Source organism: Lichenostomus cassidix, chromosome 5 (genome assembly GCF_008360975.1).
Source record: "Lichenostomus cassidix isolate B80296 chromosome 5, HeHo_3.0, whole genome shotgun sequence".
NCBI lineage: Eukaryota > Metazoa > Chordata > Aves > Passeriformes > Meliphagidae > Lichenostomus > Lichenostomus cassidix.
Window position 1 is genome coordinate 46,118,541 of NC_139486.1, and position 21,707 is coordinate 46,140,247.

At 41.5% G+C, this 21,707-nt stretch overlaps 1 protein-coding gene across 8 annotated transcripts in view; it reads left to right on the top strand.

The window, feature by feature from the left end:
* Positions 1-21,707, top strand: part of BRSK2 (BR serine/threonine kinase 2) — a 309,427-nt gene that overhangs the window by 134,070 nt on the left and 153,650 nt on the right. For all 8 annotated transcript variants that reach the window (XM_085062816.1, XM_085062817.1, XM_085062818.1 and 5 more), the window contains exon 2: positions 18,144-18,238. In XM_085062816.1, the coding sequence (XP_084918942.1) occupies positions 18,144-18,238 (95 nt within the window). The remainder of the gene's footprint in view (positions 1-18,143; positions 18,239-21,707) is intronic.

Below are 21,707 nucleotides of genomic sequence, written 5' to 3' on the forward strand. Positions count from 1 at the left end.
AGGTAGTCTATGTGGAGCTGTGGGTGTGCATCCTGAGAGGTTTCATCAAAAACTCCCTTGCAAGACCTAATGCTCACAGAGGGCTGCTTCTCAAGGAGAATGTATATGTCTGGTAGCCATTGGCCACTTTCCATGTTTTCTTAGGAACACAACCCTAGATGCACACATAGGCACCTGTGATTCTGGACACATACCTTAGGTGCAGTTATCTTGCAACCAAGAGGCCTTTGCACTTCAGGAAACTCATACAACTTTTCTGTTTCTTAAAAAAGTTACCACAGGCCTTCTGGAACTCTCTTAGTTGCCTCTGCATGCAGCTAATTATTTTGAGATTGAAATGGCACCTTTGAAGCATGTCCATGAAATACATAATTAAAGTATCTTGTGTTCAATCATACCGTTGGACAGCTAATTGAAAATCACATTGTGCCTCCATAATGAGTTAAATAATAAATGCATTTGTGTGCTGACGGAGTGGCTCGTCCCAGAGTCTTTTCCCTCCTTTGATTGCTATGATGGCAACTGGCAGAAGAGGACCACATGCTGGGCTGTCCTTGATCAGCAAATCCAGCAGACACAGACCTACTGTTGGGCATTCCTGTGAGTTCAAATGAAAGAGGCTCTGAAGGATGGTACTGCTGCTTCCAACAACTAATGTACAGATGTGTAATTCGGGCAGAATATGTTGCATTTTCTGCTGCCTAGGAAGTCAGTGGTTAACACAGCATCTGCCTGGGCTTAAGAAATAGGCAGAGCATATGTATTTATGGTAAGGAATGGCATGAATGGTTTTGAGCTGTGTCTGTCCATGGGATCATGCCTTTCAAGACCCTCTGTGATGGCCAGTTGAATCTGCTACAGCAGAGAGTCCCTGCAGAGCAACTGCTGTTTCAGCAAGGGAAAGTCTGGGGCTTGCCAAAGTCCAGGGAGCATCTCGAACTCTTGCATGCAGTGAATTATCCTCAGTTTGTCTCTTGGGGATCTGGTGTCTCAAGAAGTATTAATGGCAAGGAGTACATCCCTCTGAGTCACATCCCTTGCGTGTTTTTTAATCTTTCAGTATCTATCTTTCTCCCTGTGTTAGGGGAGGTGCTGTGCTGTGTTTTATCACCATGCCATGAACACATTTCTTAGAAGGTAAGAATACAGGAAGGATTCCTTTGCCCTCCTCTCCACCATATGTTGTACATTTGTGAAAGACAGACATACCCCGATCAGTAAAATAATTGGTTTGCTTATCTTTTTTCTGTGGTTTATAGATACAGGGAGGGACAAGTGTATTATGCCATATAGTTATTTGTGGGATCTAAGGTTGCTAGAGAAAAAAATCAATTTGATAAATATAAATGAGGCAAATTCCAGGCTGGTCCTTCCCTGTGAAATGCACTGATGGCCAATAGCTGCAGAAAGGAGTACTGTGGGTTGTCACTTCTCCTTAGAAGACTGAGCTGGACCAGTGCAGCTACGGTGGTTCTTATGGTCTTATTTTTGCAATGATGACTTGCATGATCTCCTTCTCATCACAGCATGGACAGCCTTCCAGCTTACAGGGTCATTATTTGGCAGTAGAATTGCCTGGAAAGAACTAGTTATCTCAGGTTAGCATTTACACATATGTATGTTCATGAATATGCTCTTTCTGTGATATAAATTAAATCATTTTTCTCAGCCTACAGTCATGTAACCAATCATAGCTTTCCTCTGTAGCTCTTGTACTTTCTGACATCTAAAAAAATGTCATGGTGCATTAGTGCTAGGGAGACAAAGACAAGTAAGGAAGTCTGCTGATGCTGCTTTTTACATTTAAAATCATGCAACTAACCAAGGGTTTAGGATGCATTTTCTCAGGAGGTTCCTATGACCTGAGTTCCCTGCTGTTTATATTTTGCAGTCACAGTCTTCTAATTACATTGCCACAGTTTTGGGAAAGGTTATCGTCGCTGCGACTGGCTTCAAACCTTGCATTGCAAAATTATATTCTGCTGCTGCTGCTAGTGCCTGACAAAGATCTGGCTTCCAAACAAAGGCAAGAGGAAAGAATGAAGCAGCAGACCCTGCAAGAGATAGAATATTGTCTGTGTGATTAAAGCTCCTTTATTAGGGTATGGTCTGTAATGGGAAAGAAAAAGCACGATCTCCACTGATCTGCATTTTAAACAATGTTGAGGATTAGCAGAGGGGCAGCAGATGCACCTATTGAGCTGTAAAGGAAGAGATTCAGAGCTGTATCATGCAGATGGAGATTATTGTACTGTACCTCCCTGCATGTGCTAGTCTGTGCTCCTGCTGCTCTGCAGAGCGGCACTTCCCAGCCCCGTCAGCCCTCCTTGTCCCACCCAGCGCACAGCACAATGAGCCTGCCTGAGCCTCACTGCCGAGCAGAGCAGAGCAGAACCTGCACCACTCCAAGGAACAGAAACTGAGCCGGGGCAGCCATTCTGCTGCTGCTGCTGCCGCTGGGAAGATCATGATATGGGCACCAATGTTTGTAGTATCCCTCCCTGACACAACCAGCTTAACCCTTTCCATTTGAACAGCTTGGTCTGTCGATGCTGCCTATCACTTTGCTACAGACCCATCCTTTTCCTACAGCAGTGTGAGTAAAATGCTTGCTGAGAGGAGAAAGACTTCCTTTCATGTTTTTTTCTGTTCTTTCATTGCTTCCAGAAATCAGCATCCTTTCTCCTGTCTAAAATACAGTGTTTTCATTAAATGGATCATAAATTTGAAAGGTCTCTCACCAAATTTATACATTCACGTGTAACATAGAAAGCACCCCATTTTTGCTCTCAGAGTTTCTGCTGTAAGTCAGGAGCAGACTTAGTGGCACAAATGGAATTATTATCCATTTATACAGCTGTAGTAGGGGGTAGGTATGAGGTTTGTCTGGAATTTTATAAAAATGGCAATCTACTGGCCAATTCTTTCTATTCTAGCATATAGTTTGCATTTGAAAATGCATTCATAGTGGTTTTGTCGCTTTTTTGTAGCCTTCTCCCACCAACTTAAAATGTGACTGTGTCATGTGCTTGGTTTCAAGCCCTGCCACAGGGTTTCTGTGTGACCTTCAGCAAGCTGCCCAGTTTCTTAATGCCTAAAGTCTTTATCTTCAAACAGAGAAATAGCATGTAATTAGGTGTGCTTTGTGATCTGTTTGGATCATAACCATCTACCCCAAGGCAGGGCCTAGCACCTATTATGAGTTGTATGGTTTATGTTTATTACAGTAGAGTCCTAGTCTTGAGTTGAGTCTTCCAATATAAACAGCAATAACAATTCCATGGGGCTCTTGTTCACATAATTCTGTGTTATCTATTTTCTCTTTTAAAATATTTTTCTCCATAGTCCTGAACTATGTTCATGAGGCTGGAGAAAAATATTTTCTGCTACTTCCTGTCCTTATTTAAAAAAGCAGCCTGGATATTTCCTCATGCTTTGTCTCTTACATGTGGGCAGGAGAGAGAGGGCAAATTCCTCTCTATATGTAAACATGACCATCTTTTTGCTTCTTGGTTAGTATGGGCTCTAGCTTGTTTTCTTCAGTAGCTCCCTCACTTTGTACAGTTCTCTGGTTTGTCTTAAAGCTGGAACCCACCTCAAGTACTGACATAATTCCTTATGCTCCGCCATCTTGAAGAGTTCCCACATTCAACAGCAGATTAGGAAAAGCGCATCTAAAACCACAGGGCAAGGCCCTAGACCCCAGTCAGTTGAGTGCAGAAGTTGTGAGGACCGTGCTGAGGAGGCAGGGCTTTTGTTAAGCTCTGACGTGGGGCTTATCTCATAGCTGTGAGAATTACTATCTGAAAAACAGATTTGATGAATTTATGTAATTTATATTTAAATCAAGGCAATTCAGATAGTGGATTTTTATTATGGTTTGAATCAGCAAGGGCAAAATCTTGATTTCATTGATTGATTCCATCCTTATTTGTCATTTGTACACTTTAGATATTTTCCTAAAGAAAGGTTCATTTTCAAGTTGGTGGCCATCCAGTTGTGATGATTTGCAAAATAAATTTAGCATTTCTTTTCTGTGGTTAGGAAGACATTCTTTCCCACTGCCCATTCACTGAAGTCATAATGTAGTTAATGTGCAATTACTTCCATCTCTTCTTGAAACTTTTTTGTTACATTATAGATTGATGACTGGCATTTTCTACTTATTGTAGATGGTCATATATTCTTTATAGGCAATTTACATCAACCTCTATTTGGCCTAAAAACGGAAGTGAAATTAAATTTATTAAAAAATGAAAAATTATTATTAATTATACAGATGTGTTGATTCCATTTAAAAATAAAGGAAAAAATGTAGAAGAGTTTGTTTTAACCAGTTATGACAACATATGAGGTGCTTCTAGGCAGACACTATGCAGAGCTCTTTCTGCTTCCCAGGACACTTCATTGCTCACCTGACATTTCTGGGCTCTGGAAAACAGACTGCATTGTGCTGGGATCCCCACTTGGAATTAAAATTAGACCAACCAGACCTTAAAGCCAGGTCTCTGGAAAAGGAAATCTCAGCTTTGGTTACGTGGATTGTTGCTCTTCTTCCACAGTTGCTCATCCCTGCTCTGTGGGAAGAATTAGAGAGCAGTTTGTATGGATGGATTTGTTTTGGGGGCACATAAGCTGAAGGAACCAGTGGGACGGTTGGGGTGGGAAGAAGTCTTGTTTCACACATCCAGACAATAAAAGCATGCATTTACCATAGCAGTGGCTCATCCATGACATTGCCTGTAGTCAGAGAAGAAACATGTGAAGTTATCCTTAAGTTACCACTTATCCATTGAGGTCTCTGCTTGTGGGACTCCTGATAATGAATTGTGGTATGGCTGAAAAAAAACAACCAGCTCATTCAGATCTTTCCTTATGATTTTCTCACTCCCTTTTTGTTGTTCAGCTTCTGGTTTAGTTTTCTTTGGGTTGTCTTGTACTAACTAGAAAATGTTAGGGGGAGGTTTGTCTTTTAGGATAAAACATGTAGAAAACATGAAGAATTACTTAAAGTAATTTAGATAATATTCTTTAAAACTGCTGCAAAGAAGCATTGTTGTTCCATTAAATATCCTTAAAACACTCTGAAAGTGTTCTTTGCTCATTAATACCTACAGAGACTGAACAGAAGAGAGTCACTGAATGAACCAAATTCAATACACTGTATTTTTGAGGCCAAAACCAGGAAGAATGTCTGATGCACCAGGCTGTTGTGCTGCCATCCAGAGGTATTTTGGCTGGAGAACTGTGCAGGGAGGACTGCCACGGAAATGCAGAGTCCTGTACTTTGGAAAGAAGTACACACAGGGGACCAGCCAGCTGGAAGGCAGGGCTGCACAGAAGGACCTCAAGGTCCTGGCAGAGAACAAGCTGACCCTAAGCCAGCCAGGCACTGTTGTAGCAAAGGTAGGAAACAGTATCTTGGGCTGCAGGATCAATGGAATTGAGGGAAGTGCCTCTTCCTCTGCTCAGCACTGAGGGGGTCACAACAGGAGAGCTGCATCCAGTTCTGGGCCTCCACAAGTACAAGAAACATGGATTTACTGAGGCCAGGATACGGCAGCAAATATTTAAGAAACTGAGGCTTCTTTTGGAAGACTAGAGCTGGGATGAGTTGGCCTGTTGAAAAAGCTCAGGGGGATCTCGTCAGTGTGTGTAAATACCTGATGGGAGGGTAAAGAGGGAGCTGACTCTTCTCAGTAGTGGCCACTGATAGGGCAGGAGACAATGGGCACAAATTAAAACAGAATTTGATCTAAACACAATAAACACTTTTTTTACTGTGAGGGTGGTCAAACAATGGAACAGGACTCCAGAGAGATTATGGAGTCTTCAGCTGTGTAGATACCCAAACTCCAACTGGACATGGTCTTGGGCAACATGCTCTAGCTGTCCCTTCTTGAGCAGGGGTTTTGTCTTGATCATCTCTAGAGGTCCCTCACAGCGTGATTCTGTGACACTGTAACCATCAGCAGCTTCTAGATTTTTTTTTTTTTTTTTTTGGCCTCCTCAACAGTGAATTATGGACTGCTAGCACAAATCAGAACAGCATGCTTAGAGAAGGCATCCTTTGTTTCTTTAACTCTGTTGCTAAATACCTGGACATCTGCTGCCCTGATTTTCTTTATGCTGTTTCCAGTGCACTGCCACCAAGTGGAGTCTGGATGTTCCTACTCTTGTATTCACTCACCTGGTTGCCTCTGTGGTTCAGAAGGCACCTTCTTTTCCCAGTTCAGCATTAGGTACTGTTCACAGCAACAGTCACAGCTGAAGAGGTAGGTTTTCAGAAGAGTACACTGCAGGGAAGGGAGACAAAGGTTTTCAAAATAACCTTTATTTAGGCTTCTTTGTGTAGTTATTAGTGGGATTTACAGATGATGCTCTGGGATGAGGGATTCTCAATTGTATTTAACAACTTGTAATCACACAAAAGCCACAGATTTTCCTTAATTCCCTTTAATATGACCTGAGGGGAGCACCTCTGCTCTTTCTCAGTAGAGAGGTTAGCTTCTCTCTCTAAGTAAGTTTTTCTTTCTGTGTTTCTCTATCTCCTGGAGCTTGCTGGGGCTTGTATGCCTGTGAAATGGAAGGAAAGAGTAAAAGTCTTGTATGTGGAAGTAAAAATGGTCCCTCAGGAAACTTAGACCAGGTCCTTCTGAAACCTGTGGGGCTGGTTCTGCTGCACCCTCTGCTGTTGGTAGAGCTGACAGTACCTACATGCCTTCATGCACTCTTGTTTCTAATGTGTGTAGCCAGTCTGCTTGTGCAGGAAGCCTTGCTGACCTGGCTGGATCTCAGGCAGCAGATCCTGTGCATATGGCAGTGCTGTTCCACCATTTTGTGACATTACACAGGTCACTGCAGCTCACAGTGTTTCCCAAACTGGTTTTGTTTGTCCATCTGACCAAACCATGCTCATTGGTTTGTGTACTGAGTTACCAGAATTAGACTTTCTGACTCTGAAAAATGAGGCTTTTATATATTTGGCCTTTGTTAGAGTTCCTGATTCTCTTCTAAAAGTATTTTTCTATTCTGGCTGAGATTTATTTTTTTTTAATTATTCACCTAATAAGATTTGGACTGTAGCCTCTAACCCTTGGTTTTAAGCATAGAGGGTCACACACAAATAGTGTTGCTGTGGATACCTGCCCTGCCAGGTCTATAGCCTATTCAATTGCTGATTTTTGTGTTCAGGGAGAGACCCTTCATAGCCCAGCCTGTGCAACTTGGCCATGGCCTGAATGTGCAGGTGGCCTGACCTTGCAATATGAGTAGAGAATATCATAGCAGTTTCCAGTTGCTTAGGAGCTCATAATACAAAGCCAAAGAACTTAAGTGTGTGTAATGTTCATAAGGACAAAAGAGTATTTTCTGTGCTCTTTACAGGCAGTATCCCTTAAGGCCAGAGGCTTTTCAGGGAGTGATACGTGATTTGTCTAATGCCATTATTGCTGGCTAGTTCTGTATTATTTTAGCATGTTTATCCCCTGTGTATAGTGGGACATTGAACAGGCCCAGCACTCTCAATTATTTCTGAGCTGCCTTCTCTTCTGAGCGTGAGCGACTCTGAGTCAACACTGAGCTCCTCTGTGGCCATTGTTTGTAGCCTGTGCTGTGTTGTGTCACCTCCTTGGAGAGGCTGGGAGGGATGCTGCGGCTGTTCTCGGTCACAGGGAACTGGGAATAATTCCAAGGAAGCCAATGGGGTCACCGTCATGTACAAGTGGGGAAAACTGGGTCCTCACATGGGAGTGTTGTTTTTGAGGAATATTTTTACTTTTGCTCAGGTCTGTAGCCTGTAGGGACAAGCTGCTTATTGGTTCTTTGCTTATTTCTATGTACTCGTCCAGGCTTTAAACTTGTCCTTCTTCTTAATGTGAATCTTTTGATTGAGCCTCCCTGAGTCATCTGATGCTTCTTGTTAAATGTGTGGGGCCAAGAAATACAATCATCAATAGGAGAGAAAGCAATCAGAGAAAAAGCCGAGAGTGTGAGATTCTCTGTTGGCTTCTAGAAAACTCATCTACTCTTTTCTTTATTATGGCTCTGACCTTGAACTAGTGTTTGTGGGGAGCCCAATTTATGGATTTTATTCTGATTCTAAGAAAATACCAGTCTGATTAAAGGCAGAACTCTTTCCTGTGTGGGGAAGTGGTGCAGTAAAATGTGCTGAAGATTAAACATGCCTGCAGATTTGTTCTACCTTAGTGATAGTTAACACATACAGGGAGTCGTATACTTTGGTAACTGTGGAGAACAGCTGGTTCTGGAATAAGGTCTTCTACAACCATATCTTTAGCAGTTCAGTGTCATTCTCTGCAGCAACACCTGTTAGAAGAAGCTAGGTTTGTACAGCTCTAACCTGCTGCTGAAGAAACTGATCTGCAAATCAGATGAGCCTTTGCATTGACTTCAGAAGGCTTTAGATCAGACCCATGGAATCATTCCAGAAGAGAAAAATTCACTGTATGTTCTTCCAGCAGCCAGGTTGGAGCTGTTGCATAGAAATGCTGGAGCAGAAGTATGACACAAAGATGTGTTTGACAGCACAAGTCTCATGCCACTGTCCTTTTATAATCACTGGCTCCTCCCTGAGTTTGAAATTGATGTCCTATTTCAGGACATAGTTAGCCTCAGCCATTGTGGTATGAATTCCATGTGATGAAGCTAGGTATCAGATGGTGGGTTGTAATGTTCCAGTTTATCTAACCACCTTCCTTTTGCAAGGAAATTAAATGCACTTTATTTTCTTTCTTTTTATTGTGGAGGCACAGCTGACTGTGCTCTGTAGGTATTGCATTGTTTCTCGTACCTAAAATTAATGAGGTACTTGGGCCTTTTTTATATTTTGAATATGAAGCCCTGCTTTCCTCCCTATGTAGGGAACACAGTGAACCAGCTGTAGTGTACTTTGTATTACATGAGCAGACAGCTCCTGTTCTTCTTAGTATAGGAGTCAACAAATCCTTTCAGCTCCATGCTGACCTTAGCCATTATTCTCAAATTAAAGGAAACACTTTTTAAAGTTGGTTCAGTTTAGGTTTTTTTAATATGCCTGTTTCTGTTCTTTAAAATTATAATAGTCTAATTTTTCTTACCTTTTATTTTTGTACTCTTTTGCTGTGACTATCCTGTTTGTAAATCAGAATTCAGTTTCCAGATGGTCTTTCTTCTCATTGTCCTAAACCAGAGGCTTGGAGTTTCTCATATCCAATGTAATTAAGAAAATGTGGTATTTCCTACACGTTTTACAGTGACCTGTGTGCTCACAGATCTGGACTGGCCACAATATCTGTTGTCTTTTACAAAGGAGAAAGGAGAGAATAAGCTACATAGAAGGAAACTGTGCAACTGGCAGGTTACCTTCAGGAGAAATGGGTAAAATTATGGAGGGTATTACTGCATGAGACATAAGAAACGAGTCAGTGGGGATAGAGGTGTGGGAAGGAATTGCAGGTGTTAGGACACTGGAGGAGAGTGGAAATAGGATGTCCATAGATGTGGGACTGGAGGAGGATCCACAGTTTTGTAGTGGATAATGAAATGAAATGAAATGAAATGAAATTCAGGGTGTGGATCTGCCTCTATTAGTTCTGCTGGATATGGAGCAATTTTTCCTTGGAAAAAATACCTGTATCTGTAGACTGTCTGGTGTATTTCTGTTCTGGCTGTATCTGGGCCATAACCCACTGCCACCAACAAGCCCTTCTGGAATTCATGGGAGCTGCTTGTGCTTGTGGCTTGTTGTGGTGCCTTGTCCAAAGCATGGGTGCAAGTGTGGTTAATCCAATCACTTCTTGAGCCCTTACTGAAGGGCAGCATATCAGCATTCAGTGAAAATCCTGTTAGGAATCTGTCAGAGGTGATTAAGAGATGTCAGAGGGCAGAGTAAGCTGTATCAGCACTGAGCTGGGTAGATGAAGTGTTCTGTGGTGAGCCTAATCTTGTGAAGAGCATGACCTCTGTCTGCTGTATAAAGGTTTTCCATGGTAAACCCCCTTTTTAATTAAGTTCTTAGTATACATATAACCTAGCTGAAACTATCTTGGCTGATAGGAGGGTCAAAAGGGTGTGAGGACTTCCTGATGGAGTGTGGAAAGGTGTGGTGAAGAAGGGGAGATGTAAGAAATTAGCATAGAAAATGGGATTAACATCAGCTAAAATTACATGTGAAGAGCAGTTTATCTTCTGTTTCCCCTCCTACTTCCTCACCCTCTCCTTCTCTGCTGCTCACTATTCCCTCCTTATTAGTGCATCAGTGCTTCTCAGTAGATCACTGGACCAAGTGGGGGTGTTGTGGCTCATTACCCAGATATTACCTAATTACAGCAACATGTTTTCCAAAAGATATCATAGGCAGGATAGAGACTTCTGCTGGTTTCCTGCTCTACCTGAAAATGGCTGTCTTTGGTCATCTCCTGACAAAGGATTAATGAAGTCTGAAGGGGAACATGGATCTCATCATTCCTCAAGAGGAGCATTACAAGGAGATGTACAGCTCTTGGAAAGAGGAGAAAAAAAGGCTTCTGACTAGGAAAATTGTGAGCGAAAGCAGAGTTTTCCCAATACCCATCCAGAGAGTAAAAAGAGTTGGGCTTTTTTTCCTGGTGCATCAATGGAAAGATCTATTGTATTTTGTCTTTTTAATTTGAAAACAATGAAACCACTCTTCTCTTTCCTTGCGTGCAGGGGGTGGGGGTGCTGCCCTGACACTTTCAGATGTACACATTGGAAGCTGAAGTCTGCACTTCTCCCGTGGTAGCAAAGTGTAGTCTCCCAAGTGTTTTTTTATGGGAACAAAGATTTGATCTGAAATAGGAGCTCAGCCCATAGACATCACAAGCTGCAGATAGATCCCAGAGGACTTCGAGAGTTTGCTAGAGTCTGGCTGATGAAATAGTGGTATTTTGCAAAAGCAGCATGCAGTGTGCCTGTAAAGGTTTGTGTCCTGGCTTCCTGAGGGAGCCTCTTTAGATATGTGGGTGTGTCTGGTGAGATGGGAAAGAGAGCACATCAAAAGGACTCAACAATCACATTCTTTGCTATATTCAGAGGGCATAAAGGTTTTCTGAGAAGTATTGATTATGAAATATTGCGAGAAAGAGACCAAGATAGAAATCAATAGAGGTGATGTTGGTTCTGTGTGTTTTGATCCTGCTGAGCTTGGAGGATGATCCTACCATAATCTCTAAGGCATCCAGTATAAAACCTGCTCCTGGTGAGCTGCTGTGTATATATATATATCTATATGTGTTTGTGTCTCTTGTTCCCTAATATCAGACTTGTGGAGCCAGTCACATCTGAGCTGATGCATTGTTCTCCTCAGTCTCTGAGCTTAGGAGTGTGTCCCTCTGGCTGGCCAAGCCAGCAGACATCTAACAGTGCTCATAGTTGAGGACAGTAAATCTGAGCTGTAGCAATTTAGTGTGCAGCTTTCCTGTGCTCTGAGCTGAGGCATGTGGATCTCAGCACTGATGAACCTCTCCTTCCATGCTCCTGCTGAGCATTTGAGCACTGGCCTTAGTCCTACCAGAATTACAGTTTAGGCAGTTTAGAAACTGTTATTGCATGAGCCCTCAGAACAGCCTTGTAGCACTAGAATTGCTCTGTAGAAGAGGCCATGATCAAATTATTTCATTAGCAGCCTTGGTAGCTCCAACCTCATCCTTTTAGATTTCTAGATTTCTCCTATACCTCTTTTTCCCATTATGCAATTATAAATTGATACCGTATAATTTGCCTGTCACTAGATATAAGTCTCTGTTTATTTTAAATGCAGTAATTAGAGATAACAATTGCCATACAAAAATAAACATCTCTTCAATGAGAGGACTGAGTAATTAAGGGCAATTATTGGTTTCTTGTAAGTAGGATGCTCAGTAACAAAGTTCTTTCCAGTGCAGCTAAGAGGAGTATAAGATGTGCATCATTGGAGACCAGAATCTGTGCTCTAAAAGAAATGGGAAATGAAATGGAAGATAATAATAAGAAATTATCTAGAGCTTTCTTTCCAGATTGTATTTAAAATGCAGTTTTCCTGGTTGTAATATGTAAAACTTGGATAGGATTTATATCCCTTTCCAACATTCTTTGTAAGGATTAATCAGTTAATCCTTCTACAGCCCTTGCAAGGTAAGTAAGTAAGTGTTATTATCCTTATTTTACAGCTATGGAAATCATGTTGCTGTGGGCCAAATTTTAATCCATTTTCCACTGTTGCAGATCTAAAGCAACTTCACTGCAGTCAGCCGAGTTAGACACTGTAACTGAACTGATTTAACCCTAATTGAAACTGCAGTGTTTGTGAAGATAACTGTGGAGAATAAAGAGGAGAAATATTACATTTTAAGATTGTCCTCCACCCCACTTGAGATGTATTAATGTTTTTGTTTGCTTTAAGGGTTGATTTTCTGAACTGGCATCCTTGAGGTTTTGCAGGTCTTGCAAATGTTAGTGCATGTAGTTTTCAGGAATCAGTGCCCATGAATTCTTTTAAGATTTAATACAGCCACCTCCAATTTGTGGGGATAAATTAAATTATTTGTGTATAAAGATCATATGTACAAAGTTCATATGCAACAATAATGTATGCACATCGAGCATTTTTAAAAACAGTGCACTTGAGTTTGTCAGCCTAGAAATTTTGTTCCTCTTTTAATCCAGATAGTTTGTTGCCAGTACTAGTCTGAGCCCTGAAGTAAACCACAAATGTTTGTGTCTTGCAGTGCCTAGATTAACATTTGCAGAGTATTCATTGACTTGAATTAATTGGCAATTAGCTAACTCAAGTTAAAAGAGGAGTGATATTTCTCTCTAGACATTCCTTTAATTGCTCATCCAGCCAAAATAGACGCTGCTGGCCAGACCAGGGCTTTCTGCTCAGATTTTTTAAGTTTTTTGACAATGAGCTCTGAAGTGAAATGAAGAGCAAGCAACATGTGTGTGCAGATGATCTTCTGAAATCAGTGGCTAGTTTCCCTACTACAGAAATTTATCAGTACTTAGGTTAGTTTTATTTTGAAAGAAAACAAAAGACTTCCATTTACCCCTGGAAAAAATCATATGTATTAAATATAGCACATCTACCTTCCCTTTTTGTAGTTACTTGCCTAGCAGTTAAAAATCAGGATGACTTACTTGTGTTTAACATGTTTGAAAGACTGGGAATATCATCGACAACGAATATACCATAAGTGCTGTATTTAAACAACAGTGGTGTTTCATTATTCATTACTATCTCTTTCACACTCAAAATGATAATTTCTTTCCAATTGGTGTCTTTGGCAGACTTCAAGTTTGGATAGTATTGAAAGCATTCTCTCTTGTTCCTAGAATGTTTCTTTCTCTAACGAAGAGCTGTAATAACGGGATCATTAGTAAGATGCTACTATTTACACGACTGTAAAGTGCATATCAAATAGCACCAACTCCAGACTCTTAGTGCTTTATTCAGTCTCTGCTAAAGAAAATTGCTACACAAAATGCAAGCCAAAAGTAAATTAGTCTCTTCTGAAATCCTGTCCTTGGCTGAAAAGTCCTGAAGGTGATTGCCAGTTACAATATCAGCCACTTGCTGTGGTCATGGATTCACAGTGAATATATTGTCTCAGCTGGAGGGAAGCTTTTGTTTCTCTAATCCCACAGAACTTCTTGGGTAAAAGAAGAATCTTCTCTCTGTACTGCTTCGGGATGGGCTGTCCACCTTTCCAGCTGAACTAAATCTGTCCCTTGCTCATCACATAAGCTCCTGTCCTTTTCAAAAAAGATCTGTGTATCTGTAAGCATCCACAGAGTGGGAGTTTGCCAGCAGCAAAATGCACAGGCGTAGTTATTAGCAGGTCACTGCCTCATTGGGTTGTATCAGGCCTATACACTTCCCTTTGCTCTTCTTCCTTCAGTGACATCTTTGTGTCATCTGGGGTTTCTCATGCTCATTGGTTTCCAAATCGTGGCTTTTAATTATGATGAAAAGACAGTGTTAACTTACACGTCCCCTTGCTCTTCACTGTGTTCATGTTTTCTTCTTTACTCCCTGTCGCTGTTGAGCAGCTAGCAGAGTAATGAATGTATCGGTTCTCAGTGGCAAGAAGGAATGACCTTTATTGTTTTGATTTCATCACATTTATAGAGTTTTCAAAAGTCACCCAGATTGGTCAGTTAGAAGCCTTCCCCCAGGCCTGATTGGCCAGGCCTGCACTGCCCAAGCTCTGAGACACTGTTCCAAAAGCATCCAAACTTTATCTTTATTTACAAAACACAAGAAAACTTCTCATGAGAAAAACTGTGCTAACCACAACTCCCCAACCTGCGATTATAGGGCTGGTTCTGATGCAGTTCAGTGGCTAAGATCAAAAACAGCCCAATGTTTGCAGTTCATTGGATGCAACAACCAATTTGAAAGCCCCAGCATGTCAGTGTCCAGAGTCCCCAGGAATGACCTACTGATGGAGATCTGAGGTGTGCCTGAAGCAGTGAGCGTGTGACAGCTGTGTGGGTGGTTGAGGGAAACTTCAAGCAGCTGATTCCCACAGCATCTTAGATTTTCTGTCAGGACAGACCAGAGTTAACTTTAGCAGTCTGAAAGGTTACTTGCCTGCATTTGAGGGGTTAATTACTCATGAAGCTGACAAGTTCAAGCTCTATTTGTTGCCTGGCAGACTTGCTGTAAGCCAAGCCAGTGCAAAATATCCTCTTAGCGGTAGCAGCCTTGTTTGTTTTCCTTTGCAAGAAGACACAGTTACCTGCACTGGCCTGAATGTGTAGATAAGCTTTACAAATAAGTACCTAAGTTACTGACACATTTGCATTGGAGGATTTATATAGTTTTGAAGTGCTCGTTAATGGCTGCATATATAGGAGGAAAAAATGGAAGATGCACCACCTCTTCCACAATCCTGTAAACACACCTTGGGCACTTGTTTCCAAGCAGGCATTTCTGCCACTTCCATTATTTCAACAACAGCTCAGCAGTTTATTCACATAGCTGCTTCTCTCTAAGATCTGTTATTATGTAGACAATGCATCTTGAATGGTTAATGTTCTCTGTGTCAATGAAAGGGCTTCTTAAGAATCAGAAGCCCACAGAATCTCAAATCCACTTTTAAGTCATCTCTCAGTAGTTACACAATTGGCTGAAATTACAGGACAGAAACAGAAGTCCTGAGTTCAAACCCTTACTGCTCCAGCTCAAGTAGGCTTTCTTCGTAGGAGCAGGAGGGTGTTATCCTATAGATGGACTTAATAAGAGAGGTTTGTTTTTTGATTTTGGGGTTTTTTTACTTAGATTGTCATGCAAATGTCAAAAGGAAGTGGCCAGGGGAGGAGGGAGGAAGCAAGGCAGAGCGACATGTTTTATTTTTATCCTAAAATTACATTCAGTGAATTTAATACAGTGAAAAGTACTGTCTTGGGCTGTTCAGAGGGTTGTCTAAAATTTCTGTCTCCACAAAACAGACAGCAATGACAGTGCATTTCTTCTCTTCATTTTTAAAATGCAAATCAGGAGAAGAGGAAACATGCATTAAATCTCACATATGTTTTCTCATTCTGTCCTTTGATGCTGTGGTATAAATCAAGAATGACTTCTTGAGGTCAGTGAAATTAATTCAATATAAAATCAGTGTGATTCACTATCGGATTTATTTTTGCAAAGGGTTTGGTGTCTTGTAACTGTTGATTAACTTTTTATTGGAGTAAAAAGAATGGTTTAGTCTTAATTTTTGAGCTTCTGTGGTAGGTTAGCAGCTACAAGGACAGAGAACTTTGAAGATACCCTGTGTGGCATGACAGTGTCCCAGAAGCTCATAGTTAATCCCTTCTATGTCTCAATGACAGGGTGCTTCAAGGAGTACAAAACAAAAACAGTTTACAAATCAGCCACGTTCAGTGGGACAGATGTCTTGATTTGGGAGCAACAAGATTTGAAATCAAACCCTGAAGTGTGAGATATCAGAAGTCTGGTATATTGCTAGTGAAGAACCAGTTAGATAGCAGATGTTTCTTACCTTTATTGACCTCTGAAAATAATTGGTCTGCACCATGTTACAGTACAGCACTGTGCCACAGATCCTAGCTAGATATAGAGGAGTCTAGATATAAAGGACTGAGCTAGTTGTTCTGAGATTTGAAAGTGTAACTAAGAGCAATGTAAAAAGTGCTGTCGTTGTGCTGCAGGAGTGATGTAAGGCTGTGGTTTGTGCTAGAAGCAGGAAGGAAGCAATTGGCTGGAAACAGTGCATGCTTTCAACAGGGTGGTGCCAAGTAGCCTCTCTCCAAACAGAGAACAAAGCCAAAGGGAAGAAGCATAAGTAAGGTGCAGGTACTCTGAACAGTGAACACAGAGCCAGTAGTGCTTTGGTTAATATTGTAGATTGAATAGGAAAAATTCAGACAGAAGAATGAGTGTGGCTGGACATCACAGCATTTTCCCCCAGCTTCTCAATTGCTTCAGGCAGAGGACATGCTATTGCTATACACAGTTTCAAATGGATTTGTCAGTGCACTGCATTCTTAATTTTTGTGACTTGTTTATGTCGTGGCTGAAAGTGAGGATGTCAGCATTTAACCAGATGAGACTGAGAAATTATGTGACTAGAAATATCCAGAACACTTGAGCATGCCATAAAAGAGATGTGACTGGAAGCGAGTTGGGAGTTTATTTCTCCGCATAATAGCCAGTGATTAAGAGTTCCAAATTTGTAATTAACTGTGTAGCAAAAGGATGGACAAGTACCTGCAGAAGATTGCTGAAGTCCCTGATGAAACTCTAGTTCCCTTAATTTGGCCCAGTTTGTAGTAAGGCAATAGTCTGTTTGTCCCTCAGTAAGACATGTGAAGTCCTGTGTTCAGTGTTTCACTGGGCTGAAAATCTGTTGGGTACTAATTCCAGATAAAGCAATGTGTTTGGCTTTGTGATTTGCATTAGAGGACAGGGTTGGCTTCTTAACTGCAACCTGGCCTAGGAAATGGGAACTAAGTTAGCCTTTTTTCTACCGTTTGATATCATTGCTCATAAATGCTCTGCAAAGCACAGCAGGTCTGAGTGACACCGGGGAAGTGCCATTTCTTTTTTAATTCAGTTATAACTGAATTAGCCTAAATGGCAATTTGGCATGTAGTGTGGGGAGTGGGATGGGATCCAGCCTATTACGTGTCGTGCTGTATGTACATGTCAGACAAGAATAAACCTGAAGCAAATAAGATCTCACTTGAATAACCTATAAAGTTCAATTTTTCCAGCTGTTTCTGTTTTTCCAGAACAAATATTCTTAATGGCAGTAGAGTTGAGAGCTCAGGGGACCATCTTAAACTTCACTTGTGGGAGGTATTTCAATGTACCTTCATGTAAGTCTGCAGATTCAGATGAAAATTTTGCAGAGGATAATAGCTTGTGTATGTTACTTACCTCTTTGTTTTAAGTCTTGGTGTTTTGTTCCATATTTTGATGATAGTTCAGACATCCTAATCCTGTCAGGGATATCAACATCCTTTTACCAATATAATCAGTTAACAGCACTCTTACTTGAGGTCAAGAATATAGTAAGTATTAACAAACAAGAACTTAGAATGGTATCAGCATGTGCTGATGTTCCTCCACACCACAGTGGCATTCATCACAGAACTAACTTTATCGAGGAGTTAAATTAAAACAGTAAGGGAAACCATAATTAAGTACCTTTTTATTGTGATCATGGAAATTTTGGAAGGGGCTAGAGAAACGTAGAAGCTATGGCTACACTGCAAGCATTTGTCCATCTAGGTTTGTTGATTTCCAAGCTTTTGTTGATGTCAGATGTCAGCAAAAGCCCTTAGTCCAGCATGGTTCAATTGCCAGAACTTCTTACTGGTAGAACATGCTTTAAGTGGTAAAAGTTGGACTACAGAGCTTCAACAAAACCAGCTGTAATGGCAGAAACTGCAGGAGCATCAACAATGTTGGTGGCTTCACTGCCAAATGGTTGCAGTGTGGGCTGCAGGGTCTTCTTTACTCACAAAACCTTTTCTGGCTGGAAGAGGTACTAATGCGATTTCATTTGCATTTAAGTTGCCAGCAGCCGGATGGTGTTCTAACAGGAAAAACCTCAACAACTAACCTCAACCTCTAACCAATTCTTCCTTTCTATTTTGCTTTGTTTCTCCTGCAGGGCTTGTGAAGTTGGGGGTTCACTGTGTCACGTGTCAGAAGGTCGCGATAAAAATTGTCAACAGAGAGAAGCTCAGTGAGTCGGTGCTAATGAAGGTAATTTTCTAATGGGAGATTTAAAAAAAAAAAGATTAAGTTTCTGGCTCTGTGTCTTCTGTTCCGTGCAAAATTAATATCTTTAATTATGTATAACAAACATCCCTGTCAGTACTAGGATTACGCGGAGCATAATAACAATAATTTAGTTATGGGGGAGGCGAGGGCAGCTGAAATGAAATGGGAGAATTCCTGTGCTTTGTGTACAAAATAAATGGTCAGCGGCAGTCGGTGCTTCTCTGCTGGGGCCAGTGTGTGTTGAGCACCTGACTTTCTCTACTACAACAGTGTAGTTTTGGTACATTGCAGGCTGAGGTGTGCAGATGTCAGTATGAAGAGATTTAACAGAGGCTGGTGGATCTGTTACTTGAATACTCCTACTGCATGCTCTGCTGCATGGGCTCTTTATGATCCGATGTGCTAAGGTCCACAACTGCTTAAAGCTGTTGTAATTCTTTTCACAATCCACAGAGCTGTGCCATTGGAAACCATCAAAGTGTTTGTCCCGATGGTCCCAATGACTGTTAGTGTTCAGAAGAGCTTAGTTTGTTTTTTTACCTAGCCTTGTGATTCTCCTCACATGAATGTCATTGATTGATCTTGGAAACCTAAAAATAAAATAAATGTATGCATAGCAGTTTATTCATGTGATTTGGTGACTAGAGAGGCTAAATTCAGCTTGATGGGAGGGAACACAACTGCACTGCAATCAACAGAATTCCGTCACACTGTCACCTGCAAATTACGCTAACAGGTTTGCATGCGGTGTTGAGCTCTTTGAGGTGACTTCCCTCTATAAGCATGTCTTTACACTGCTGTTTCCCATATGGATTTATGTGTCAGCTGCTTCCCAGCACAAGTAAGTATAGCAACCTTACTCAGAGCAGAAAGAAAATGGAGTTTAAGCTAATAGGCAGTGAGTGAATGTCACACAAAAAAATATAAGTTTATATTTTTTTCAGATTCTAAAAGTTTATACTCAGTTGTAACATTCAGATTGTTTATACTCAATTGTAACATCCAGAACTACCTTTCTGGAGTTTCATTGATATATTCCCTCCCTGCAGTACTGTGGATTCAAACAGACTTCTAATATAGATAAAAAGTTAGAAAGTAAAATAGGTAAGAAAACTGTGTGTAAATGGTAAAATCTTAATGGGACACTAAGTGCTAAATATTTTTCAGAGCAAAATAATGGGAATATTTTTTAAAAACATTAGCATCTTGCTTAGTGAGAGACACTGTCTGGTATTTGTATAAAACACTTTATTTACCTCACTGATTTTCAGAGTAGGAGGCAAATCACTTTAGCATAGCAAAGCAATCTCTCTGCTTTAGCTGTGTTGCATTACCTCGGTTGTAGTATGAAATCTGAGTAGTGAAATGGTGTGTTAGGCCCTTGTTTAAACAGCCACATGCTGGAACATGCATGTACAGCATCTTTCTCAGGAGGAAATTACACATTGAATTGTGGTTCTCATTTTCAGACCCTTCTTGGTGAGATTTTCTCTTTCAAGGATTCTGTTCTCTATGCTCAGGAGGTTGGAACAACAGATGGGATTGAAGTGGTTTGCCCAGTTCTTACATAAATTCAGTAACTGGATGTCTTTTCAAGAATGACCTGTGTCTGGTGGTCACAGACAGAGCCTGAGACTTCTGAGTGAATTTAGAATTGACTGTACTGTTAGCCAGTTTAATCCAGTCTGGCTGGAGGAGAAAAGTTCTCACAGCTTTTGGCAATCCCAGTGTGACCATTGCAAAGCATCCAGCTGACAGCTTGCTGTGTGGAGCCAGCAGCCACAGGGAAATAGCCAATGGTGAGGCCAAGTCACCGTGGTGTGGTGGCATTCCTACTTTGCAAGTCTTCCCACTAGCTTATCAGTTCCAGTGACTTTCTTTGCCAGTGGGCTGTGCAGAGTAGGCCCTGGAGCCAAATGATTCAAGACCACAGCTACTCTTCCAAGCCAGGCCCAGATTGATGGATTTTGCTTTAATCCATCCTTGGACAGAAAAGCTGGATCTGACAAACATGCACACCTGCCACATGAAGCTGTAACACTGCAGTGCTGTGGCCATTTATCCTAGAGCATAAGGAAAAAGTCTGTTCACGGTCCTTTCAACATCTAAAGTGACAGGCACAAGCAAATGCAGCAGGCTGCTTTCTTTGTCATCATTATTCTGTTTTGACTTGCTTCTTATCGCCTTCATTTCTCCTGTGTTTTTGCAGTGTTTTATTCTGTATGTTCAGGGAACTGTCCCTTCTCCCTGCAGCTGCTCTTCATCTGAGCTGTGCAGAATTGAGAGGCATTTGGTAAAGTGCTTTCTAATCATAACGTTGTAGTATCGATATTTCTGGAGAGAAGAATTTGGAATTGAAGCAGCTGGTCTCAATTAGCAGAACTGCTGCTATGGAGATGATACACAGGCAGGCACGATGCAGCACAGGCTGCAGTAAATGTATCATCCAAATGCTCACTGCCCTGTCAAAGGATGGGGCTGCTCAGTGCACATGCAGCCTTTTGCTTTGTCATGCCCTGACTTGCTAAACGCAGGCTGGGGAGCAGTGTTCCTTTTCCAGCTCAAGCTTGGGCCTGTCTGGGATCCTGGCTTTGGGGCAAAGCTACGTATGCAATTTCACAGTTGAGGAAAAAGGGTTGCTTCTGTTCTCGCTCCTGCCTTCCCACAGCTGGTGAAAGCTTCACTGGCTTTCTTCAGCGGCACCGTGGAAACCCCCGCTGATGTGGAGACCTGTGTCCCACAGTACTTCTAGGTTGCCCTGGCACAAATTGGCAGGAAAGATTTCAGAAAGCAGTGTGCTACAGGGAGTGCCTTGAGATTGAAATATGGTTCATTAATTTCCCTTAATTAGATCTGGATCACTGACAGGGAAACTAGGCCCAGAATACAAGAGTTGTCTATAAAGCAATAATGTTTCCTGAGCAGGCAGGTTCACTACTGATGGTTGCATTTTCAGTACAAGTGTTTGGAGTTTATAACTTCAGAACATGAAGGCTAAAGCAAATCTCTCCTCTGATACAGCAAAAGCGTGTTTGGAAACAATGAGGTGTCTCATGGGATACACTCAGAAAAGTCCTTTTTCCTCTTTACTGCCTTATCAGTTCTCTTCCGTTCCTGCCTTCCAAAGAATAAACAACAAAAAACCTACTTTTTGGTGAACCATCAGACAAAATATTGTTTGGACAGACAGTGGTAGTAGAAGCAATGAGGGCATAAAGGGTGAAGAATGAGAAAGGGACAGCTGGCCTTGGCCTAATTACTTGAACACGCAGGCATCCTCAGAAAGCCACAGATGTCCCAGGCCTAATGACTGGACCCCAGAGCTCCATATGTGTGCTTTGTGTCCATGTGCCTTTTGTTTCTTCTGAGTCCTCCAGTGCTGGCCTTGAAGCAAGGCAGATATTTCCAGGACATGAGATGGGAAGGAAGAAAAGCATTCCCACCGTTGTGG